This window comes from Nannospalax galili, unplaced genomic scaffold (assembly GCF_000622305.1).
Source record: "Nannospalax galili isolate Female #2095 unplaced genomic scaffold, S.galili_v1.0 scaffold364, whole genome shotgun sequence".
NCBI classification, from domain to species: Eukaryota; Metazoa; Chordata; class Mammalia; order Rodentia; family Spalacidae; genus Nannospalax; species Nannospalax galili.
In genome coordinates, this window is record NW_008352752.1 from 2,731,738 (window position 1) to 2,759,404 (window position 27,667).

At 40.0% G+C, this 27,667-nt stretch overlaps 1 protein-coding gene across 1 annotated transcript in view; it reads right to left on the reverse strand.

Moving 5' to 3' along the window:
• The window catches only part of Plcl2 (phospholipase C like 2), a 219,797-nt gene that overhangs the window by 85,784 nt on the left and 106,346 nt on the right, over nucleotides 1–27,667 (reverse strand). Inside the window, exons 2-3 of the mRNA XM_008849970.3 lie at nucleotides 4,584–7,070; nucleotides 1,942–2,145 (exon numbers count right to left, since the gene is read on the reverse strand). Coding sequence (XP_008848192.1) covers nucleotides 1,942–2,145; nucleotides 4,584–7,019 — 2,640 coding nt within the window. The 5' untranslated portion in view covers nucleotides 7,020–7,070. The remainder of the gene's footprint in view (nucleotides 1–1,941; nucleotides 2,146–4,583; nucleotides 7,071–27,667) is intronic.

Consider the following 27,667-nt stretch of genomic DNA (forward strand, 5'->3'; position numbering starts at 1 on the left):
CTTCCTACTTTCTGAATGTGGATGACACTCTGCAGCTTGTTTCCAGTAGGCAGTGCTCAGCCCCTTGTAACTCCATAAAGTCTCAGCTGAAATGGCAGGGGAGGATAAGTGCCAGCTACAAGTGACTACTGTGATGGCTAGTCTTCCTTGTCAACCTGGTGAGATTTAGAATCACCATGGAAACACACTGACCACTGGGTGTGTCTATGAGGAAGTTTAATAGGGGAAGGAAGAACCACCCTGAATGTGGGCGCACCATCTCATAGGCTGGGTCCGGTAATGGATGAAAAGGAAGCCAGCTGAGCACCAGCACTCCCCTCTTTGCTTCCCGGCAGATTCAATGTGATCAGCTGCCTCAAGATCCCAGTGCCATGGCTCCCTGCCATGATCGACTGTATCCTCGAATTGTAAGCCAAAATAAACCCTTAGCTCCTCCTTACCTTGCTCTTATCATATATTTGCACAGCAATGAGCAAAATAACTAATGCAGCTACTCCCTAAGAACCTAGGAAATCATTTTTCCAAAATCATTTTTCTTAAGGCAGTAAACTGGTAAGTTGCTTAAAACACTGCACCCTTTCTGCCTTGTACTTTAGACTTACTCAGCCAAAGACTAAAGAAGCATTTTCCAAAACATGTTCTTCAGACCTTTTGTTTTGGAAATAGCTGCCCACTGGTTAAATCAATATGTGAAACACGAACATATTCAATAATCACCACCTCTCAGAAACCACTGTGTCAGCACCTAAGAGTCCTGTGAAATCCTACATTAATGACATCTGAGCAATTTTGTTCAGACCAGCATTTCCTCAATTTCTCCATGGACTCTTTTCCCCATGAGATAATTATTAACGTCCTGAGAAATCAAGTTTCCTCAGAACTTATTGTGAGAAGTGCTGGTCCAAAGTGTTTATACTTCCTTTGAATCACCTACTCCTTTACATTACAGCTTTCACGTCAACTTACAAAACAGTAAAAAATGTTTGGCTAAGATGTATGCCAATCCTGTTTTCTCCTTGAGCACAGCAAGCTGCATCAGGGGAGGCCTCATTTCCTGTGGCCTTAGCTGGTGCTTTCAGAGTGGAGGAGGGAGGCCGGTAGCTTATCTATCCCTGAGTACCCTCAATAGTAAAAGATGACAGCTGTCCTGCCTGAGAGTAAAATGTCCAGCCCTGCCCTTAACTCTGCCAGGCTGAAGAGTTACTGCTGGTACACATGGCAAGTGCTTACAGCCTCACTTCTATTAGGAGTGCTGCTCACCCATTAAATTCTCCCTACGAGGGTTGGTGAGATGGCTAAGAAGTTAAAAGTGCTTGCCGGCCAGACTCCATAGTAAGAGAGAAACAATTCCTGAAAATTGTCTTCTCCCCTCTGCACGCATGCTGCCCCACCCCCAAACACACATACAAATGCTCCAATGAATTATAAAGGCACAATAAAAGCAGGATGCCATTAAGAAAACACAAGATTTATCTTAAGGGCAAAAGTATTCTAAGTATCCTGAGGCTAACTCATTAGCATTAAGCTGATTATAAATGCGGAAGGGAACCACCACACAGCACATGGCAGTGTCCTGTGATGGATACGCCTATCCAATGGTATTTCAAAGACATCAAATTTCTCACCTTCACTGGGTTGAGAAGTGGAAACAAAATAAATTATGGCTAATTCCAAGAGGCTAAACATTTCTTGACCACATGAGCGGAAGATCTTTAGAAGTCAATTCAGATTCAGTTCTTGGTGAGAATGTTTAACACAAGTGAGGAACATGTCTCTGAATCCTTCAGCAAGGTCAGAGAAATCACTTTTCCAATGTAAGTAAGTAAAGGAAGCATGAGACAGGAAAGCACAGGGTATTGAGAGCTGCCATTGAGTGTACCTGGTATGGGGTCCTAAGATACCTTTCTAACCAGGCAGCACAATGGCCCAAAGAGGACTCACCATGTCATAAGTCGTTACTATCTTCTTCAGAACCTCAGGCACGATTGCCTGCAGCTCCATGGTGGGGTAGGGCTCGCTGAGATTCAGAACCACCAGGGGGGTGTTGTCAGGCCCCAGGAAGCGGGGAGACACTGCCAGCATGCACTGCATGAGGTTGGCCACGGAGGAGAGGCCACACAATTCCTTGAATGACACCACTGCATTCTGCCAAATAGAAAGAAGGCCACTGGTCACTAACCATGACCATTATAGGATAGTATAGCTGATATATACACTGGAATCATGTACTATAAAAGTTATGTTATGACACAATTAGCTATTGATTATTTTATCCACTGGGAAAAAACTACTATTTCCAAAGTAAAAATAAGCACAATCATTTCTAATACCAATTTATTAAAGCACTAAAAATGCTAGTAAGTCAAATTCTTCTGAAAGACAAAAATCTCTTTTCAGGTCAAAGTTCACAGTAGTACCAATACAATTAAGAGCAAACAGACAAAATGGCTTCTGAATTCACGAAAGGGAATGGTTAAGAGGGAAAAAATGGATTTTAAAAAAAAGTATCAAATAATCAAATATACCAGGTACCCCAAAAGGAAAAAGATATTGGTGAGGTAGAAACCTGCTGGTCCCCTGCCTGTTTCCGATGCTGCAAGGACACTGCTGTTCACTAGTTTACTGCTGAGTGCCCCATGGGGTTTGGGTCTCCTTGGCCTTCCTCTACCAGCTGCTCCACTGATTTCAAGGCTTCTTTCCTGTCCCCTCCCACCTTCAAGTCACAAGAGGTATGCCATTAAAATATCTACTGAAGGAAACACTCAACATTATAAAATGCCACGAGCTGGCACACCTGATTACCAAGTGCCAAGCTATCCTAGGCATAATACTGCAGGTGACCTCCTTTAATCCTCTCAGCAAGTCATGCTATGTACAGATTAGGACAATGAGCCATAGTTTGCTGCCTAAAGTCACACAGCTAGTAAGTGGAGGGGTCAAGGTTTTACCTCAATGCAGATGCTGAGGCCAACACTTTCACGCATTATGCCATAATAACAGCTCAATTCTAATCACAGCATGAGTCAGTCACGTGACTCCAAGCACTCTCATGCCCTGTCTGGGCAAAGCAGGTGTCCAGAGGGGCAGATTTAGGCTCCCAAATACCCTGAGTTATGGAAATAAGCAAACTTTCTAGTTTTGAATTTAAACATTTCATTTTAATTAATATTATTTCAAACATGGTTGTCAAATCATGTATCATTTTGCTCAAAATCACTTTTGTTTTTTTTTTAAAAGATATTTTTATTTATTATTTTTATGTGTATGAGTGTATTGCCTGCACGTAAGTAAGTACACCCGTGTCATGCAATGCCACAGAGGTCAGAAGATGGCTTCGGATTCCCCTGGAACCGGAGTTAATGATGGTTTGTAGCCACCATGTGGATGCTGGGAATTGAACCTAGGTCCTCTGCAAGAGCAGTCAGTGCTCTTAACCGCTGAGCCAATCTCTCCAGGCCCTTCAAAATCACTTTGATAGTGACCAAGTACTGAATAAATTAATTACTTGACATCTGAAATGGGGTGATAACTTCCTTTTTCTCTTCATAGCATATTTCGCATCTTCACCTCACTGTGTTTCTCCTTCCCACCATGTACTCCTAACTGCAGCATGCAGCCATCCTCTGGTTCCCACATTCTCATAATCAGCCTGCCTATGCACAGCAGACACTCACTAAATACCACCACAGATGGCTCTGTGGAGCTCAGCACACACAGGCTCTGAAGGCATGATGCTGGAGAGCTGACAGATCCCTGAGGGAATTATGTATACTAGTAGCCACCAGCAAGGGATGATGTGGCTTGCTTAGAGCTATGGGTTAACCAAACCACATGCATCCTCAGCAATGGGGAAACCCTTCAAATTTTGGTTATTGTTTCACCTTGATGGGAAGAAAATAAATGTCCCTACTGCAGGCTACTGTTCTTATTCATGAAGTACCTACAGAGTTAGTAGATAGAAAATGTTGCAAGTGTTTTCTGAGTTAGAATTTACTGCTGATGTCATTTTCATGATAGTGGTTTATGAAGAAACAAACCAACCTTTCAGAGCAGCTACCCTACAGAGTACATCTCACACTGGGAAGGGCCCTCTGAGACACTAGCTGCCTAGTGCTGCATCACTCATAGATGCTAGTTTAAACCAGAATGTGTGGCCCATCCTTAAGCACATAGCTCCTAACTGACTGCCCTAAGACATATATTTCAGAGAAAAATTTCATCTTAAGACTGTCATAAACACAGATATCACATATATTTTATGTAGATAATTAGCTATTCTCTAAAATCAAAAGGACATGTAAACATATTGGCTCATTTAAGTGTTTCGCAGCAATAAAGCTCCATTAGAAAGCTCTGGAAATGTCCCTTTTACTTTAACCTATCTCTCTCTTCTTCTTTTTTTTTTTTTTTTTTTTTAAGACAGGGTCTCCCTGTAGCCCCAGCTAGCCCAGAACTCTCTATGGAGACCAGTGATAAGCATTCTGATAACCAGTTGCAATTTTCAAAGTCTTTAAAATTAAACATACTACTGCAAAAATACATATCCATAAGTCATAGACATGCACGGAGTATAGAGCACACACCTGCATGTTCTCTCTCAGGTCCGTGGCATCCCGTATGGGGGGCTGGGCATTCTTGAACACCTCGTCTACAGTTTTAATCCACAGTGTTCTCAGAGATGCATATTCTCTGGATTTTTTCCCTTTTCTCACAGAAAGGCCCCTTTTATGAGGCTTTCCTCCTCCTCTTCGGTTAGTAATAGCCACATGGACGAATAAAGAAGCATGTGTGAGGACCTCTCCAGTCAAGGACTGCAGGGGAACGTGGCGGTATCCAGTTTGTAAACATTCAAAGGGAATTGTGTACTGGCCAATGAATTCATCCCCAATGTAGTCATCATCCAGTACTACGAAGCGCACCATGGCCAGTTCAGGGAGGTTGATTTGAAATTCAAAGCTTTCATCAAAAATGGGAGCATCACCATTCTGATGCACAGTTTTTGTCCTTTGTTCTGCACAGTCTGCAGGAATTCCATGGATTTCCACATAGACATAAGGATCCACCACATCACCTTTGGCACCTGACCCTTTGGGCTTCGGAAAGTTCTGGCCACTGATAATTTTGATGTGAAGCAGCTGGGGTGAAACTCCAGGGACAGAGTCCTTCGTGTTTGCACTGAAGAAGGAGACTTCCTCCCTCATGATGGCTGGCCGAAGGACATAGCCACAGTTTCCGTTCTGCCTAAACCAGCCAATGTTCAGGTCCATCATCAGTCCTGGAGTCTGAAAGTTCATGGCTACGATTTGACACCCACATTTCCAAAAATCTTGAGGGTTCATGTTACTAGAGTCAATTCTCATTGGACTGGGAAAGACCCTGGCAAGAAAGCGCTTGTTGTAATTTACGAAGTCTCCAGGGTTTTCGTTGGCATATTTGCTAGCAAGCACTTCATTAAATGAACACACTTCCCAGTACTTCTGCACCTGAAATGACACCTGAAATTCTTTGAACTGGACTGACTTACAAATGCTGACCAGTTCAGACAGTTCTTTGCAAAGCTGAAATCGCTTCACAGGCACATGGTTGGGTTGCTCCACGTTCTCTTTCCCCATCCTCTGAGACATTTCTGCTCCTTCATCTTCATCAGTAACATCTCCTTCCACTCCAGAGCAATTTGAAGATAGCTTCTTTGCTTTGATTAGTATTTTCCCTTTCAGGATATCTGGGGATGGTAGATAAGATTCCTCCACATTGGGTGATGTTGTATACAGCTTGTCTTCTAAAATTTTCTTCATGTGTTGAACCATTACCTTCTGTTGTTTAATAGAACAGTGATTTTCTAAACATAGGATGAGAGGATACTCAGAAGCAAAGAATGCATATTTGTTGATAATATCAATGACACTGCGAAAGACTATCTGAGAGGTCATGGTGTGACCTGTGTAAATCACAGGTTCATTATCTGGCCCATCCCATACATCTAATTCAACACTCCGGCAACCCATTTTAAGAGCTCGGATATATCCTGTAATATCAGAGGGACCCCGGAACTGATCCTCTATTAAGTATGTATTATGAGATGAATTTATAAAGTAATGAGAGAGAGGTTGCTTCATGTCCTGACAGACCTTCTTATGTTCTGGATCAAATATATAACAGTCAGATGACATCAGGTAATTAGTAAACCCGTCTATGGAGAGCCAGCCCTTTTCCTGGCCCTCTCTGGATGGCTCATATTTGTGAATAATTTCAAGGCTTATTTCCTCATTTATATGTGCCACACCCTGTTCTGCCTCAAGAAACATCATAAGGTCCTTGGTATCAAGGAACTCCTTATTGCTTGAAAACTGAACTAAAAGGAAGTAAATCTCAGGTCTAGTACAAAGCTCATGGAAAACTTCAATAAATTCTTCCTTTGTGACTTCAGTACCAGCTTTGTCCTTTGATTTATGCAATTCTTTGAACTTAAGCTCAATTTTGCTTGTTTTTAAACCAGGATTGAGGTTTCTGATACATTGCACAGCATTACACAGAGTTATATGTCCAAGATCATCTACATCAATTTCACTAAACATTTGTGAAACCCAAGAAGTCCTCATGTTATCTTGGCTACTTTCTAACATATCCAGGGTATGTTTTCCATAAGAAATCAGGTATCGTAGTCCCGTCACCCAGATGTTTGCAACATCTGCAGTGTTGGCAACCAAATCAAGTGACTCATAGTTCTCTCCATATATGACTGAAAATGCACAATCTTCAGATATCTGGTCAGAAATTCCATTGCTGCGGAATATATCTGTGTTTTTCCCTGTTCTCACTTCCTTGATAGACTTGATATCTATCTTGGCTTTCTCAGAATCCTTCTTAGATGGCTCCCACCTCAGGCTTTGCATGTCAGCATCCAGCAAAAAATATCGATGGTAAATTCTGGAGTTGGAGCGAACCTTTTTGAGTTCTGACCCTTCGACCATGGAGTTGATGCAGTCACTTGCACTGCTAATCTTCTTCTCTGTCGGCATGCTGCTGAATGACACTGTTTTCTTCCGCTCTCTTTTCTGTTTTGTGCCATCCTGGGGAGAAGAAAAGTGTGTTAGGAAAATGCAAACATAGGTGTTTATGTTCAGACTAGTAAATTAAAATTTAATTTCCCTGGAGCTGGAGCAATAGCTCAGTGGTTAAGAGCACTGGCTGCTCTTGCAGAGGACCTGTGTTCAATTCCCAGCACCCATATGACAGCTCACAACCATCCAGAACTCCAGTTCCAGGGGATCTGATGCCCTCTTCTGACTTCCATTGGCACTGCATAACATGGATGCACTTACACACAAGCAGACAATACACTTAAACAAATTAAAAAAAAAATTCCTTGAAGAAATTTATGCTATGAGGATTTCCCATATATAATATTTTATTTATTATTTTTATTATTTATTTATTTTTTATTTTTTGGTCTTTTTGAGACAGGGTCTCCCTGTAGCCCCAGCTGTCAGTAATGTGAGAGGGCCCAGCCCATTGTGGGCAATGCCACCCTGGGGAGGTGGTCTTGGGTTGTATGTTTTTTAATATCTTATTATTTTTATGTGTATGAGTGTATTTTCTGCATGTATGTGAGTTCATCCATGTCATGCAATGCCGTGGAGATCAGAAGAGGGCTTTGGATTCTCCTGGAACTGGAGTTAAGGACAGTTCGTAGCCACCATGTGGGTGCTGGAAATTGAACCCAAGTCCTCTGCAAAAACAGTCAGTGCTCTTAACCACTAAGCCATCTCTCTAGCCCCCAGGATTTCCTATTCTTATGATGAATGATAGCTATTCATTTTTAAAGTTTAGAAGAGACCTTGGAGATTGCAGGTTAATACCAATAGGTAAGAAATCATTGCTGAATAACCACAATTCATGTTTTTCAAGGAATTTTAGTTACACAGAGTAAAAACTCATATGTAGAGCTGGCTATACAATTTTCAGGAAATGAAAAAGGACTCCTTTTCACAAATTACCAAGAATTTCAACTTATTAAGAGATAAGCATTAAGTCAGGCACAGGGCCTTTTTGAGTATGGGGCCTGTGCAACTGCACTAGCCATACACCCATGAAGTAGATTCTGTGTGTATACAGCTCTCCTTCACCAGTGTTTCCTAAGGGACTAGGACCATATGCCTCAAAATCATCTTGGTTACCTGGTTAAAATGCAGCTTTCTAGGCCCCTAAAACCAGATCTCTATGGATAGTGGCAGGGATCTGCACTCAAGCAACACCCCATATGATGGGCACATAGACTATGGCCTGAAAGACACATTCTGGCCACCTGGGTTCACTGGTATAGTTTGACTATATAAATGACAAGAAATGGCTACATATGAACCATAAAGTGTGTGTTATGGAACTCCTGGCTCCTCAGAGTGTCACATTAGAATAGTAAGGTCCTAAATACTTTAAGTAGACATAGTTTTACTGTTGTAGTTATACTGAGCATGAGAGGAATTACAGAGTACAGCTGGGACATGTCTAAGATTCTAGAACTGGAGTTATTAAAACCTACTACTGTGCCCCAGGATGCTGCTGCTTAGGAACTCCCAGTATGAATATGAATTGCAGCACAACCTAAGTGAAAAGCTTCAAGGGAGCACCTGCTTTTCAAGGAGTTTGCACTTTCAGCTGTCCTTCAAAATCCAACATATTCCCCCTGAAGAGGTGACATCCACATCTACATGTGTATTTAAGACTTTCCCTATAGAGATATCTTTATTTTTAAAAAGTTCAAATAACCACAAATCGTGATTTTAACTTAAACACAACATTGCCTTTCACGAAGTGTATAAGATCTGCAATAAATTTTCGTAACTTTTCATATTCATTAATAAAGAACAGGAGTAGGGTTGGGATTACATAACATTTATGGCAATAAAGAAACAAGCATGCCCCTACTAGACAACACAGGCTAGCAAATAAAAAGCGTAGTTCCAGGAATGGGTTACCTCTTTTGGCATTATTGGCAAGGGGGGGGTCCCATAGACGCCCCCAAACTTTACTGGCTACTGCCATTGCTCTTGGTTACCTTCAGAACTTGATGGTAAGATTCTATTGCTAAAGACACTACGTACTCTAGCACAGAACATAGAGAAATCTAATCAAACTGTTACTGACTTAGAAGCTTTATTCCTATTGGCTAGCCTTCACAGTGCTGGAAGGTGCTATATGTATGCTACCAGAGGAGAAAAGTAATCATCAATTTTACGTAGCTGTGAACTCTGTGAGCTACAATCATGATTGGCCTGGAAACACATGTCCACTGGCGCAATCATGGCACAAATGTTATGAGAACAATCAGAATTTCTGATTGGACTTAAGGCCTGCTCCAGAAGACAGAACTCATGCCTGGTACAGTTACTGGGGCCAGGAACCTGTGGCTAGACAGGCCATAGACCCTGGGGGAGAGCCTACTACTACTCATCTGCTAAATGAACATAGTTTTAAACTGTCCCCTAATAACTTATTATTATAGCTATAGATGTGTACATCTCTCAACCCTCATCAGAGAAGCTTCTTTTTGCAGTATATGGTAATCACCACAGACAGCCACAACTGAAGTGGCAGAGAAGAGAGTAGAGTGCTCAGCCCTAAATGGGACAGGTGTATCATTCCATTGTCTCCCAAACTCAGGATCATTGCAGAAGAGGGGGCAAAAAGACTGTGAGAGCCAGAGGCAGTGGATGACGACAAGAAAACGGTGTTTTCTAGACACGATATGGCAGCCGCACATACAAACTCACAGCAGTCTTGACAGCATGCACAAGACCTACTCAAGCTCAGGCAAGACAAAACTCTCAGCTGGAAAGGGGAGGACATGAAGTCCCAATCCTGGCTGAGGAGCTATTAGCAATTGGTAGCTGCTGGCAGAGGAAGAGTCAATTTCCTTTAAAGGTGCGGCCCCTGCTAGGTTCGTCACACTCCAGGGGATGGACATACACCCAAGAGTATTTGGGGAACACAAATTGGACTGGATGGGCTATAAAAAAAGAAAGAGCATACAAAGTTAGGGGAGTAGGGAGGAAGGGGTAGATCTGAGAGGAGATGGAAAGGGGGTTGATTGTGATAAAAATATACTGCATGAAATTCTCAAAGAATTAATAAATTTAAAAAATTTTTTTAAACAAGCATGCAAAAATATTATATGGAAGTAATTCTGCTTTTCCTTCTCTGCAAAGACTCTATTTTGAATAAAACCTCTATATTTTAAAAAGCCTTTATGTTATTCTCTCAATGGGTGAGACTTAAAACTGCTTTTACCTTTTGATTATCTATATTTCCAAAAGCAATCTGCAAAAGGCAATTAAACTTTAAGTCATATGGGTATCATTTCCCTCAAAGTTTCAAAATGAGCTATAGAAGCCTTTATGCTCTGTGATCCAAGATAAAACTAAAAGTCATCAGGTAGAGTATTTCTTTATAAAAGTACCTAAGAATGATAAAGAGCAAAGAGGTAAAAACTGTGGTAACTGCATCTGTAAGATGTATCATAGTTGTTCCAAATTACTAAAGCATAAATTGTATTCTATCTTTTCATGTGAATTGGTATGAAATTAAATTTGTAATCAGCCATCCATAAGGGCATGAAACAAATGTATAAATTTCCTATTTTTCAGAACTAAAGATATCTTTCCTTCTAAAAATACACATTTACCTTTAATAAAGGCAACATACTGACTTAGTAAAAGAATTTTATAATCTTTATAAATTGTACCTCAAAGTGCCACTAGTAAAAAGAAGTACAAAGATAAATGGAGATGTTTATTATCCAGGGATCCATTAAAAATATATAGTATTTTCTCAGCATTTTCCATCTTTTATTCTGCAGATTTTACACAATGATTAATAATCTACTGTTACTTTCTAATATTTCAAATTCATGGCTTTCTTTTTTATCAAGAGGGAAAGGGCTGGACAGCAAAGCTCCTTAGTAGCATGTATTCAACATACACACAAACTTACACCTGTATCTGCAGGACAGGCAGTAGCTTAAACACCATACTGTCTTTACAAGTACTGCCTTCCCTTTCACAAGCCAGGCCAGGCTCCAAATGACTCTGGTCATCAACTGCAGGTGCTCATTTATAATGGCCAACCAAGCGCGGGCTGATGTAATGACAGCAAGGATACCCTTTACCAGACTTTCTAGCAATTCTTCCTTCTCTTTCTGCTGTTAGCCAAAACCATCTTGTTCTCTCACAGCAAGACCTGAATGAAAACATTGTTTCTTCTTTCCTACTAGCAGGCAAAGCTATTAGAAAACACAGAGAGGAGTGTGCTCCCCTAGAGACTGTTATGCTTTGGATCTTAAATGTCCCCCCAAAGCTCATGGCTTGATCCTAGTACAGCAATGTTCAAAGGTGGAGCTTTTGGTAGGTAAGTGGATCATGAAGGCTCTGACCTCATGAATTCATTAGTTCATTTATGGACTTATGACTACATGGTATAATCCAGGTGGTAGAAACTAAGGTGGCACCTCGTTAAAGGAAGGTCACTGAGAGAATGCCCTTGAAGGGAGTCTCTTGTTCCCTGTTCCTCTCTTTTTGGCTTCCTGGCAGCCATGGGGTAGGTGGTTTTTCTCTATGTGCTCCCAACCATGATATTTCACCTTACAACAGGCTCAGAAACAATGAAGCCAAGTGACTATGGACGGAAGCCTCTTACACTATGTAGCCTAAAAAAATCTTTCCTCTTTTTAAGTTGTTTCCAACTTTAAGTTGTTTTCAGTTATTTGGTCATGGTAGCAGAAAGCTGACTTAGATATGAACAAGGACAAGAACAGGTGTGAACTTGATTCACATGATTAAATGAACCAAATGGCCTGGCTGGGAGCAACAGGTGGTACTCGGTCAAGGTAAGTACGCATTTGAGTACTCCATGGCCAAGGTGAAAGGAGGGGGAAGACAGACACGCCTGAGTGGAAGGGAAGGAGAACTGGGATTTGGTGTCAAGACACTGAGCCCCAAGGAGCCTTACTGCTGGATTCTACCTATCCTGCTGATTTCAGCTTGTGCTCATTCTTTGGCCCAGTAGCAATTAAGCCTTGTCTAGGCTAAGTGGCTGGTCACTAGCAGAGGTGGAATCCACTCTCTACATTGCTTCCTAATACAAGCTGAGTTAAACTGAATATTGGAAAGGATTCAAATTATATGTACCATGCACATTGTATTTTAGCTTAAAAACAAAACTAAATGGATCTGACATACATTAATCAGCTAAAACCAGAGGAAATTAACAGGAGTTTTGCTGAATTGGAGGTATCTCAATAACTTTCTAAAATAGTAAAACTTACTTCTCTGAGATGTTATAAGCACCCATCATGCAAAGCTCCAGAGTGGAGTAATGATAGCATGAAAACTTGGTCCACTGGTACATTTCTGCTACTCCAGGGTATTCACCCACACCAAGAGAAAGAACACACAAAAAGGTCTGGACTGGGAGAAGAATGGTTTCCCAAAGAATCTACCTTTCTAACAGCCCTGAAAATTCGAATTTCTTGAAAAACAGTCATAAACCATACTTAAAGATTCATTTAGACCTTAACAAAAACTTATTTACAAAATGGTAATTTTGTGCCAAGAATTATTTTAGGGAAACTAATGAACTAGAAAGGGCTAAGAACACTTCTGTACCACTGCAAAATTCGGCAAGAACAGAAATGTTTATAGGACTCACACTGAGCACTAAAAGTGGAATCAGTCACATTGTGTACAGTGGAAAAACCATACATATTTCCAAAAAAACTACCTACTTTATTTAGTAGAAATTTGTCACTAAAAATAGAAGGGCATCTGTAATATTTAAGTATTTCACAGATGATATTTAAGTGTTAACAATTTCATAAACGGGCAATAATAATTTCGTAAATTCTCACCCTGAGGTCAGGTAACAAGTAGGTGGGCCTCATTTCTCCCACTGGCAACCAAGTGATGCAACTGCTCCTGGAAGAATCTGATATGTGAGTAGAGTTTGTCCAAGGGCACACAGGCAGCATACCTTGCTGGAAGAAGAAATTCTGTTTCCATTTTCTCTACACTTCAAAGTGATTTTTTTAATGTAACAGAAGACTTATTACTTCTCACTGAAGATCATATGAAAATGATGCATGGATATCCAGGATCAATATCCTGGCAAGAGAGTGAAGGAGTTTGGGTAGTGATGCAGGTATGCTTCCAGGGGAACTCAGAATGGGGTGAAGCACGCAGTGTGAAAACAAGTCAGTCCTTTATGCCTCAGGTTTGTTTGGAGTGAAGCTGTTCACTCCAATATTTGGCTTATAAATAATACTGAAGAAAAGTATAGGGTCTGAATATTTATCTAGGGAAGTCTAGTGTTAGTTGAGAAACGGCAGACTAAAGAAATTTCTATCTTTTAAAAAACAAACAAACAAACAAACAACAAAAAAGAAAGAACTTGAGGTCCATTAAACAAGCATAGTAAAGCCTAACATTCTGCAGCTTAGTAACAATAACTCTGATTTGCAAGAACTATTCATGCCAGGCACATCAGGTTAACTTGTAGTTTTTCAAACATCTTTAAAACTGTGATGCAGTCTCTAAGATGGGGAAGGGAGAGAAGAAAATCTGGAACAAACCAGTCATCTGAAGGTCATTTTATATAATAAGATGTATTGGGAGAAGTACAAGCCAACCTGAGAAAAGACCAGATATAGTCAATTGCTGCCTCTGGCTCATGTGGCAGGACCCTTAATTGCAAGTAACAGAAAGCTACATGGTCCACGGATGCCCCTCCTAAGCGGGCTTTTCCTTGTGTGAGGTCCTCCACTGCACTCCCAGAGCTCAGCCCTGCCCAGGTCTAAAAGGAGTCTAGGAAGGTACAGATCTGCTAATAGCTAATAGCTTGGGAACCTATGGATGACACAAAAGTCAGGAAGTAGGGGCAAGTACAGTTTAGATGATGGCTTAGGGTGCAGAAAGCCAAGAGGTTTCACTTTTATTCTAACAAATCATAACTTTTCTTTCTCCTTTCAGAGCTGTGGTTACAAAGCAACCAAGGGAACTAAATCCCCCAAAATGACAAGCCCATCCAAACAGAAACAGGACACAGAAACTCAGATTTGGCAGAACATGAGACAAACTGGTCACCATGGAAGTCCCATCAAAAAGCCATGGTAACACTGGTCAATGAGGGAGGAATCTAAAGCCAATGGTGAACTGACAGTAACAATAAATGTTAAAGCCATAATTAGCTAATATCCTAAGGGACTGTCAAGGCCAGATACAGACCAGTATGTCATTTCAGAGTAACTGGAGGAGCCCCAGATGCAGGAAGGATTTACAGTTACATGTAAACTTTCCCAGCACGTGCTCCTAAGAAAGACTAGAATAGAACAGAAGGAAGTTCTTCCTGGCACAGGTATGCCAAAGGATGAGGCTACCTCTGGGTGGTGGCAAGAAACTGCCCTGCTTCATCAATCTTCCTCCCATATACCCCTCTCACCCCCTTCCCACCTTAAGATACTAAGGGAAAGACCGGGAGAACCTTCACACCTAGGGCCTCTAGGATTAGGGAAGAAGCAAAAGCCATGAACCTCTAGAACAGGGCAAAGACAAATTGCCCAAGAGGGAACAGAACCTCTCAGACTCAGGTACTGTCCAAATAAAAGCAGAACTCTGCTAGGACCAAGGGAAGGGCAGAAAACCATTTTTGTGTAGACTCAATGCAGACAGAAGCAGTCTGGCTGCTAATGGGGCACAGCAGCAATGGTAAGAAGGTTCAGCCCTGAGGCCCTGGTGCTTGGTTCTGCCTAAGACAAAAATGAGACCAGGAGGACTAAGAATCCCTAGGATCCCACCAGAAGATTAACACAGAGCAGCAAGTTGTCTGCCACCAAAGACACGAGAACATGGGCAGAGACCCTTCTCTGGCATTCATGCCTGAAAGCTGAGGGTAGAGCAGGGACACTGAACACCAAATAAATACAAGCCCCCATCTGGAACCCAGGAAGGCAAGGGTCCACTGGTGCAGCATTCTGAAGCCAGCAGCACACAGAACACAGCACTGGTGACTTCAAACCCAAAGCCAGCTCAGTTACTGACAAGGATGACTCAAGTTCCCCAACATGAATGATTGGACATGCCCATTTCTGAGCACAGATTTTGTTTATTTACCAGTTTCTATGAAACATGTCATCTAGCATTCAATAAAAATTATAGGGAGGGAGGGAGGGAGGGAGGGAGGGAGAGAGAGAGAGAGAGAAACCCACTGTTAGAAATAATGCAATCAATAAAGCCACTCAGGTGACTCAGGTGTCAGAGCTATTTGATGGGGAATTTAAAACAACTATTACTATATAAAAAAACTGAAATCCAGTGCAGAAAAAATAAAACAAAACAAACAAAAAAGAATGAAAAAAATAGAACAAACAAAAGATCCAGTGGGAAAGGTGGACAATGAACAGGATTCAACAGTATCTCTAAGAAAGATGGAAGTCATAAGAAATGGTTCAAAGGAAATGCTATTTCTAAAATTCTCCAATATCTGGGATGAAAATTCCTTTGATAGGTTAGTAAGAAGACAAAGAACCAGTAACAGAACTATCCAAATAAAAAATGAAGAGAGAAAAAACCAAAAAGTTGTAACAAACAGAAGACCCCAAGCCCGGAGCACCCAAGAGATGCTATTTAGCATGTGAAAGAGGAGTCCCAGCAAGAAAAGGCAAGAGGACAATGGGGCAGTGTCCAAAAATTTTCCTAAAGTTAGACCAAACAGGATCAAACATACACACAACTAAACGTATCTAATATAAGGACAAAAAATTTAAGGCAGCCAGAGAAAAAAGAAAGTTACATACAGAAAAGCAAAAATAATTACAGTTCCTATGGATTAGAGATAATCTTCTTATAATAAACCACATATTGTCTACTTGACAAGCAGTTTGCAAATATATCACATATAATTAATAATTTTATGGGAACAGTTATTCTCTTTTCAAGGACTTTCATCTCTGAAACCCCTGAGCTTTCAAAGACAACAGTGCCCCTGAGCAGGTATGAGCCTCTGAGGGATCGTAGTCAATTTCAGCAGCTCCTACAGGCTGATCATATTCTTAAAGTGGTCTATAAACCTGTCCCCCACTTCATCCAGGAAGTTTAGGATCATGAACTACTAACATAAACTGTAGAAGGCAAAGAAAAGGATTATTTCTCCCTAAGGGTGCACGTCAGCCTTATTAAACATTAGAGTGAAAGTAAAGGATAAATGTTCCATGAGAAATTTTTAAAGGAAATTTTAAAAACTTTCAAAAGAAAGAAAAGGCAGGAGAAAGAAAAAAAGAAAAATAACAGATTGAAAGAAAATATAAGTAATAGAATTTTATTAATAAAAATAACAAAAGCAGTCACAGAAACAACTCTGATGCTGCAAAAGTTTTCTTCATAACAAAGTAGAACATATGAATTTAACAGTTTATAAACTTTCTAGCTTAGTGATTATCCCATGGAATACTGCCGGCCACAAACGTGGGCTAGTACTGCATGACTGGCTGGGTCTCACTTTCTCCCCATGTTAAACAGGCATCGAAGTAATACCTACCCCTCCTGTGTGACCAGACAGCAGTGATTTCACAGAGCTGTTCTGATGATAAAATTAGTTCAGACTTGAGAAGGGCTCTAAATGCTGCCTGAAATCTGGCATAGCCTACATTATTAGATCCTATGAAATCAATATAAAGCAACACCAGGCTGAGGTGACTTCTTTCCAAGAGAAGAGCCAAAGGAAACACCACTCAACTACTCAACTATTAACAATTTGATCACCCAGGATTTGCTGAGTTAATCTCGGAAGGAACAGAATGAAGATCACTTCCTCTGACACCCCTTGAACAGGCTGCTACTGAAGCAACCATGCAGCCTAAGCACAGCCAGGGAGTGAGAGGCCTGGTACACAGGAAGTGGCAGGGGTGAGAGGCCGAGGTGCACAGGAAATGTCAGGGGTGAGAGGCCGAGGTGCACAGGAAGTGTCAGGGGTGGCCAGAGACCTTCTCAATGAGAGCCTCCAAAGGCAGCATTTACATATTTCCCTCCAGAAGACAAATAATTAAACCATTTCTCCTCGCTTTGTGCTACTCTCATTAATTTAATTAAAATTATAATTTAATTCTAGTATAAATAATCTACTTATAAAAAGTACGAATTTGAAGCAAAGGTCTTCATAAAATTCAAATGACCTCATCAAAGCACTTTTTGCTGAGAATTACTCAGATGATTCCTTCTACTTCATACTACATGCCAATTCCAGTGCAGATTAAGCTTCAAAACTATCAGCTTTCAAAACAGCTTTAGAGAATAAAAGCAAATTCCCAATGCCTGCAGAATGAAACTTTCAAGTCAGGTTAAAGCTTCCACATTATTTGATGTGATGGGATACACTTGCTTTTAAAACAATAAGGTATTTAATTATGAAATCATAGGACTGTAATAAATGCAGTATCACTTTTAGGACAACAGTCTTTGGTTACACATTTTCACTACTACTGAAATATTTATTGAAAAGTTTACAAAACCATAACCTACATCTGTATCTAATATAAACTGCAATAAAATTCAGGTTTTTTTCCAGTAATGAAAAACTTAATATTTAAGGAACTGAGTTCCCATAAACTATACTTTATATTCCAGGGAAAATGTTGATGCTAAGGCATTTTAATTTATGATCTATAATAATGGTACTTAAGTGGCCCAATTTGATGTGAAAACTGTCAGCATTTCTTATTTGTGTAGATGGTAATTTCATATTCAGCATATTATGGAGCCTGTTGACTTCTATACTACAGAGCTACTGGAAGATGTGGTTATCTAACCAATTATTGAGAACTTTCTAGTAAACTGTATTCAATTCTAAAATGGATTCAAGTTAATCACATCAAGTGGCTGCTCAATCCCCTGCTGGTCAAATCTTAAGAGCACTGTCTCCAGCGCTGGTTTCACCCCTAACTGTGCTGGTTCTCCATTAGTTCAGGATAGCTTAGGAAGAAGAATTTCTTTTCCTCCTCTTTACAACCCTGAATCTTGATTGCTCAGGGGTAGAGGGTGAGAGAAGAGCAAAGCAAAAGTAGTTAGATGAAGAAAGAAAGTTTATGTCATGGGCCAGATCTAACACAAGCAAAGGACAGAAACTCTTTAAAAAAAATCAGAAATCTGAGTAAGTTGACAGGATTTTTAAAAATTAATTTTAACAAAGCTGTAGATACGGTTTAGCAGTTAAGAACACTGACTGTTCTTGCAGAAGACCGGGGTTCAAATCCCAGCACCCACATGGCAGCTAACAACTGTCCGTTAACTCCAGTTCCAGGGGATCTGACAGCCTCTTCTGTCCTCCTCAGGCATTGCACGACATGGATGCACTTACCTACATGCAGTCAATACACGCATACATATAAAATAAAAACAATAATTTAAAAAATTAATTTTAAGAAAAGCTGCCCCATTGGCAATTTATTATGAAATTATTTAATTTTTCTGTTTCATAGGAACCTTTGTGAGGCCGTTTTTAATGCAATGGTTTATATGCATATGAAATTTGTGTATGTGTGTAGTAGGTAACAGATCAGAAAAAAGAAACCCAAGAAACAAAATAATGAATTGTATCAAAGGGAAACTCAGCTCTCTACAGAATGTTCTTTTTTTTTTTTTTTTTTTTTTTTTTTTTTTTTTTTTTTTTCCCTTGTAGCCCCACCTGTCCTGGAACTCACTATGTAGACCAGGCTGGCCTCAAACTCACAAAGATCTGCTGGCCTCTGCCTCCCAAGTGCTGGGGTTAAAGGCATGTGCCACTATGCCTGGCCCTACAGAATGTTCTTTTAAGTTCCAAATCATTCATGAGTCCAGGCTGGGCCAGCATTCAAGTGTTCCACTTCACTAGACCACACAGTATTTATAGTCTCTACCCTGTAATTTGACACTTAACAATAGCCTCATTCAGTGCTCTAATTGTTTCATGTGGGTTAGTCTTATCTCAAGTAAAAGGTAAACCTTTCAAGGAAACGGGCCTTGTCTTATATTCTAGAAGGTCCTGGCTACACCAACATTGGCAGTAAGGACAATAACCCTTTCCAATGAACTGGTAATATCAATAAAGCCTATAACTGCCTTGAAATTATCAGAAAGCCCAAATAAACAATAAAAATTACTATTTGTATATTTGCTTTTTAAAACAGTATAAATCATTTTGTTGCTTTTTCAATTTAAAGGTTGACAGATTATATAACTCTCCTATGGAACATCTGAAAAAGGACTTTACAAAAAATCTAAATGGGCCCTTAGATGCAAAGTAGCATGAAGACAAAGCTGAAAATACGACTGTGCAGGCAGTACACGTATACATATAAAATAAAAATAATACATTTAAAAATTAATTTAACTGAATTTCCTCAGTTTCACTATTAACTTTTATTCATCTATTTATTGATTACATACTTAGTTTTTGTGTGAGACATACAGAGATAGAGAGACAGAAACAGACAGAGACAGAGAGGTGTGTGGAAATCGACAACAACTTGTAGAAGCCAGTTCTCTCCTTCCACCATGTGGATTTCTAGGATCAACCCAGGTTGTCAGGCTTGGTGGCAAGTACTCTGACCTGCTGAGCCATAAATTTCTGCTGAGACATAAATTTTATCTATAACACTTATCAAAATTTAAATAATCACAGTGCTATTAGCAATATTAGTCAATGTTCAAACAACTAGCTTTAGCAAGTAGCAAAATATTCATTGGCTGCCAAGAGTCCCAATTAAATCTGTTAATAAAATGTATTCTTCAATAACAGCACTTTCTACTCTTCGATAAGTTGAATCTCTACCCTGTTTTTCAGCTCTTCCCTCAAATTCCTCTAAAACCAAACACCTGTTTCCATTTATAGTCCATTGCCTAAATATTCTGGCCTAGGAATTTGTTATCACAGTGCAGGTTTATTAGTTACCCACTCACTATGTTCTCAGCAATCCTATTATGTATGAGCATGAGTTCTGTTCACAGACAGATGAGGTACCTGCCCATAGACAGACAGCAGAAGTGGTAAGGCTGGGTTAGAAGAGCAAGGCTACTCAGGAAAGCAGACTCTAAGCAACATGTGGGTATGAGGTTTGCCCTCAAGAAGGCCTAAGTGCCTTACACTTTGGGCAGCAACACCTATGACATGAAAACACTGTCTACTACTGTCATTATAAATGTTAGTATAGCAATTGCTATTGCTGCCAAGCATTAAATACTCTCCATGTGCTAACATGGAGCTAAATGTTTTGTTCCTTTCTAATCCTCAGAACTTGAGGCAGGTATGCTCACTTTAATGTTACAGGTAAGGGGACTGAAGGTTTCAGAGGCAGGAAAATGAATCCAAACTCTTACCAGGTCTGTGCAGCACCACAGCCCTTCATCACTCAATGGCACTGCGCATAGGCCACCTCAGCCCCCACCCCCAAATCTGGCCCACAGAGCTCACTGCTACATTGTGTCAAAAATCTACTGCTACATCCTGCATCCAGGCCCTGCTGACAAACTTTTTATACTTCCTATCAGTAGTTTGTACTCCTGAACTTTCCACTTCTCCCTAAACACAAACCACTTTCTGCAACAGAATATTAAAGTTCACCAGCTACTTCTAGGCCTATGTCCTTGTCTGTTGTTATTCTTTGTTTCATCCTCCATGCCCCATTCTGCTCCTGCCCAGGAGTCTGGCTGACACCCCAGTCCTTCCATGAAATCTGCAACAGAGAATGTTTTTCTTTTAAATCCCTTTCTGCTTATAGTGAATTTCACACAGAAATATTTATAAAATCTTTGAGATTTCCTTCCCCAACTATATTTCACATTTTTAAAAGGTTACTGAATCTTCCAGAAGCCTAGTGCCACACTATACCTAGAGTCATCCAATATATCCTATAAAGAGCAAAATTAAGTTTATTGATTAAAAGCAGAATCTAATTTTAGTAATTAAAATTTTTAGTCTATAACTAAAATGCTAAAACCAAAATGAATTAAAATAAAATGCTTCAAATATTATATGTAATTTATTTTGTGGAGAATATGTTTATAAAAACTAATATATAACAAAATTTACAATCTTAATTTTGAAGTATAGTGTTTAGAATATTAAAATATTCTTATGGTTGCTATTTGCATGCTGTATTTTTTTCTATCCTTTAACTTATAATGTATTTGTCCCTTTGACTCTAAATTGTAGATAGTGTAAAACTGGAACATTTTTATTTAAATCCAGTTTGATTTCCTATACCTTCTATTAGAGTATCTGTCCTTTCAGATTTTATATTAGTTTTGGTGCAGTTGAATTCACATCTGCCATTTCATCTTTTCTATATGCTTTCTTTGATCTTAAATTAGTGACCCCTGCAAGCAAGTTTTAGGATGATAAGTAAGAAAGCTAGAGATGAGGGATGTGAGGGAGGAAACAGTGAGGGCAGAACACCCTGTGAATGGAGAAAGGAATTAGTAGTTAGAAAGAAAGTAAGGTCTCTGTTTAGAGATGATGGAACAGACTTCTATGCTGAAGGGATTTATCCCACCACGAAGGAAAATGCAAGAAAGATGGAACACAACCATGAAGGTGCAAAGGTCTTTGAGATGTGCAACAGGTGATGGCCTAAACATTAGCTTTCTCCAAAGGGTGACTTCTGAGCTAGATCCTCAGGGAAAATAGAATGGAAGATAAGGCTAATCAGAGCAATCAGCAAATCCAAAGGTATGTAATAGTAAAGGGACCACACTATTTGAAGAAGCTACAGGGCAGGGACATAGGGCAAGATAAGGGACAGCAGGTAACAGGAGGCTGGATATGAGCTCTGGGCAATGCAGCAGAGTGAGGCCAACCCCACTGAGAGAAGAGGCAGCACCTCTTTAGGTGAGGCCTCCCCAGCCTGGGAGTACGTGCTCCTGCACCAAGGCAGAACAAACACAAATATGTACAAAAACTGATACTAGGCCATATTTCCTTAAGTGTGTAAATACAACTCACCACCAGCTTTAAAAGGTCAAAAAATGGAAAAGGCTCATTTGTTTTATAACTTTAAGAAACACCAGCCCATTTGTGTAGGTATTTGTCTTGTTTCTATCTTACCAGTCTCATAAAATTGAGCTAAAGGATATATGATGTTTAAACGTTATATAGTTTTTCAGCCTGTCTGAATAAATACATGAACACAGATTACCACTTGAAGAATCACTATCCAAAACACCAGAGCAATGGGTTTACTTTTTCAATGGGTTTAAAATAATTATAATTATCTTAAGATATTTCAATTGCTACAAAAAAAAACTTTAAAATTGCTGGGCATGGTGGCCCATGCCTGTAGTCCCAGCATTTGGGAGGCAGAGGCAGGCGGATCTCTGTGAGTTCAAGGCCAACCTGGTCTACATAATGAGTTCCAGGACAACTGGGGCTACAGGAACCCTGTCTCAAAAAGACAAAAACAAAACCACAAAAAACCTTTAAAATTACTGTAAGTTCTAAATCTATTGTTTTTCTACTTAGAAGTGACATCATAAGCAATACCGTGTATTTGTTTAAGTGGCACGGACATGCCTTCAGCTGTCTTTGTATGCACCTGGCCTTGAGCATCAATGTACAGTAGCTTTATATCATACCCACTGCAAGTCCCCCCCCCCTTTTTTTTTATTAAAAGCCACATTTGGGTTAAGAAATCAATAAAAATGTCAATTCCTGCATGGCAGAAACCCAGAAGACCCAGGAGATTAATTTAAAGCACTTGCAAAACAGAGCAATGCCAACTTGGATTGCAAAAGGTCCAGTCCTGCCATTTTCCGGAACCATAGAATACCTTTTTAAAACCACAAGTCTCTTCCAAATTAATTAGCTCATCAAACCAAAATGAAAAGCAGTTTTAAAAACCAGCAAAACCTCATCATTAATGCATTTTAAGTGGCATGTGCTGCCAGTGACTAAAGCAATTTAACTGCTTCAATGAATCTGTGTCACCATTTCCAGCTCCACTGCTATAAGCTTCTGAGAGAAAACTATTAGTAACAAATGCACAATTGATTCATGCAGCAGGTACAAATTCATTCTAAAAACAGCATTCTGAACATGGCCCATGTTTTAAATAATGTAATCAGAACATGCTATTAATAGTCTGTACCATTTTGCACATACTATGAAACCAGGAAGTTCAAGAAATCCTATAGACTACATCCTACAAACCTGAGCTTTGAGAGCTGGAACTAGAAGGGTTTTGTATTAATATAATCCAGCTTGTTTGAGAATGAAATACAGGCATTTACAAAGCATGCTTGGGTTTTACCTACAGATATTGTATTAAGTTTAAATATTATACTTAATTTACAGTACTTTATTTCATTTAAACTCTTCAGAATTAAAATCAAGGACTAAATTCTGAGTCTACTTGCAAAGATGCCATTCTTATTCCCAAATCAGCCTACCATGACCGCCTCCCACTTCTAAGAAGTGCTGTGATCCCTGAGGTTGGAAGTTGACCTCAGAAGGAGTGGGGACCTTCGGGGATTGTGAATTATATCCTTCAAGGAAGAGTTACACCTAAAGGAGGCACTCTGACAGTGAAGAGTGGGTATTAAGCGTGCCACAACAGGGAAAACTGAAACATATCATCATCATTCTACAGTGTCAGGCATTAGACCTTCAGATACAATCAAGTTTAAGCTCAGTTATATGTGCGTTCTCTGACTAGCAGATAGGCAGTGCTTGATCCTTCCTCTTGCAAGCCCTATCTCGTCCAGTCTGGAAGCTTGTCCTTTCCAGGCCAGGAATCCATCTATATTTGCTCACAAGGTCTGAGTTAGTCTTGCTGTCTGAACTGAGTAAGCTGGTCACTTAGGATGGCTTCATGTTTGTCTCCTGAAGGTGCTGCAGTTCCCCCTGCCTCTTTGTGGCTAGGGGCTCTTAACCAAATCCTAGCCCATCTTGCTAGAATGGAGGCTGGACCTAGCTGCTGGCTGGAATTCCTCTCTGATTGGCATGGAACTTGTGCTGAGCACAAAGCGGCATCACCTCCTTGGCAGTACAGAATCCTGCTCTTACCTGACTTCCGTGAGGTACTGTGCTTCCAGCACAGGCCTGAGTACACGCTCACCTTTGGCCATTTTAATACAGATTCCTCATTCTCAGTTACAGTACCAGCTGCCTTTCCTGAATATCTCAGGAAATTCTGCCTGTATGGCCCTCAGATAGGGGAAAGAACACAGAAAGGAGCTATGGTCTTCTGATAGGATAACCAAGGAAGTGTGAGTACGGGAAGGGCAGGCAGTGGTGAAAGCCCTTCACAAAGAGGCCAGTTGTTAGAAAGGGGACATTGGAGACTATGTGTGAGCTCTTGGATATAAAACAAGGAAGTGACCTGCCACACAGGCTAAAGAAACTAGTGGCTGGGCTGATCCAACCCACCTTCTAATGGACCACTAACTTGTTTTCCTGGTGATCAAATCGACCTGCTCATAAGCAGGTGTACTATAGCTCCCATTTTAGGTCAAAATACAAATGCATAACATATATATGATATTACTACTGCTATGTCACCACTAATGACCTAGGACTCTTCTACATCCTACAATTACTCCAAAATTAAACTTTCCAAGTTCAGATATCCTTTGCAATCATACTCAGTTGAGTCTGTGGCCCATGGCATTAAATAAATGCATCAAAAATTAGATTAGCAAAAAGTTTTTCTTTTAATCTAATTACATACATCTTTCCTCTCTCAACCCAAATAAGATGTAAAATTCACTCAGGTTTACTGGAAGCTATAATGGCACAACAGAAATCACATTTTGTCTCTGGAAAGAGCTAGAGTTTTAGTTGAATCATATTTTATTCCAATTATAAATTTGTTTTTTAAAGTAATTTAGTTGTGCTGCTAAAAGCATTACTATAGAGCAGTTTTTAACATAATAAGATTGTAAGTTTAGTTAAAGGGCTTTTAAGAATAAGCTATGATGAGGACTATGAGAACACCAGTCCCCCACAAGGCCTGGACCAGCTCTTGCAACCTACTACTGCCTGACAAAGAAGGTTCTTTGATTTAGAAAATGTAATGGGATTTTCTTTATGCTTTAAGTTTTCTTTATAAACTAAGAAAGAAGGATATTCTGAGAAAATGGACTATGTGGAATAAAACCCACAATCAAGAGAAGTCCTCAACTGTTCACAGTACTTGGGGAGTCCATCAGGATATGGCCTACATATAGGCTCTACAAGCCACATGGCAACTATGGGAAGCCTAACTTCAACTGTCCCTGAGAAGGGGCAGTGGGTTGAGCTTCCTGAGCCCTGTATATTCAGGCCCTTCACAAGTACTCTCTCCTGAAGTTCTCAGCTCTGGAAGGAGGGACTATCACCCACATGTCAGAGGTTAAGTAGTCCGCCCAAGCAGATGAATTTCTCCTTGCTCCCTGCTCAGCTCTGTGAGGCAGATGACCAGCCCTCCTGTAATCTTCCCCAGATACCTGTCTGCTGCTTGCCTGCTGAGGAATGCCCATTGTGCTCTGGCAACAGATGCTGGCTGGACAGGAAGAAGGGTAAATCAGGATGAATTTCCCTCTCCTTTACCTACAGTGAAGGGGAAAAGGTCACCAACAGAGACTGTGTCCCCTCTGGCTCCTATGGCCCTTCAGCTCTGGTACCACCTGCTCCCTGTGGCCCTATCATGGGATGGTAACAATTTTCTGCTATTGAAAACCTCTGGTGGCTTCAGTATTCATCTGATCTCTTGGTTCTACTGTACACTGCCCTTGACAAAAGTCTGTGTTTTGAATATTGTTTTTCTTGTTGGACCCCTGGAATGACTCAGTGTAGAAAAATGCAGCTGCTAAGTGCAAAGTCAGGTCCTAAAGCTGGCTTGCCTGATCCTTCCTACAGCATCCTGCTCATGCTGCCAGTCTGACTTTAGTTCTGCCCAATTTTCTTTTACTGACTATGTGGTCCTGGGAGAATCTTCCTAAAACCTCAACCACTAATTTCACAAAATGGAGAAATTAACTACCTGCCTTTACTTTATGGGATTTAGTAAGGCAGAAAAGAGATAAATGTGAAAGAAGAGCAGAGGCTGACTCCACTAAGATAGTTACCAGTTCTCAAGTCTCATCTAGAAGAATTAGTTATGCAGTGAAGAAGTAGTTTACTCAGAATTAGACTTCAAGATAATCTTATGGGTATCAATGGTAAAATGACCACTAAAACTCATTTTGAGTTTATGAACAGCTTGCTCTTTTATAGCAAGGGGGAAGTTAGATAGACAATGATCTCCAGAGTCCCTTGCTAAATTTCTGACCCCCACTGCAGAAGCTAGGCTGATGGAATGAGACATCCCTTTACAGAACACCTTGGTGAAAACACAGTCTGCCTTCCATTCTACCACAGAGTAATTAGCCCTGAATACAGACTACAGTAGCAGCACAATTGCCTGGGATTGACATCCAGTATCAAAAGAATGTAGAAATTTTCACTAAATATCTTGCTGCCCTAAATACATGCCAAATATACTTAACATGGTTTATATTATTACTATCATCAAAGCATCATTATTATCTTCCTGTTCTGTAATACATCTTGCCAAAGCTTGATCAGAATTATTGTTTCTGCCTACATCACTCCCAGTAGAGCAAATGTTTGGATTAATGCATCAAACAATCATTATTACACAGAAATGACTCTCTCCCTATTTCTTTCCTTGCTTTCTATTTCTGGTTTGTTTGAGTACCCGAAACCTTAGTTCTAGCATCACTATTATTTTTAGTATACTATAAAATATAAAAAACTATGTGATTTAACCATGTGTTTACATAATAATGGGCTAATTAAAAAGCTAATAAATCTTACCCTTTGATTTTCTATCCTGTTAATACCTCAGTTGCTATTGTTTATCATGGTTTTAAACATATAGTTGTGGGAAAACCCTGAATCATCTTTGGTACATGAATACTTTCTATTACAGACAGCAATTGAAGAAAGTAGAGATACCCTGTAGATCAACTGTACTCCCCAAAATTCATCATATCTTTTAAAACTATGAAAAGAAAGTACAACATATACTTGTGGGAAATTTTTAAATAAGTGAAATAAATTTAGTAATTTATTTAGCCCCAAATAGCCAAAATACCATCATTTCAAGATGTAATTAATATAAAGTGATTGAGACAATCTGCTCTTTTGGTTGATATTAAGCCTTTGACATCCACTGTGGCTTATATGTGCAACATGGTTCAATCATCTCAATTTGGACTAAGCTCCTTTTCCTGCTCAGTAGTTACAGGAGAGCCAGCAGCTGCCGGATCAGGTAGTGCAGATCCAGATGACAGGCTTCTTAAGGTCAGGAACTGTGCTCCTTTAATTCCAAATCACCCCTTGATTATTTCTAGGGTGATACTTTTCCTAAAGCAAGCACTTGACAAGCATTCACTGCCCTCAGAAGTGACTGGCTGGAAAGAAAGGCCATCATTCATTAATTTAAGAACTTCCAATCTATAGTTTTTGGAAGAAATATCATTTTTCTAAGTTTTACACCTTTAAAGTCACAAATGGTCATCACTGTTAAAAAAAATCTCAACTCAAATCACTCCAAAAGCTACACTAAGCACAGATAAAGCAAAGTCAACCGGTGGGGGGGGGGGGGGGGGAT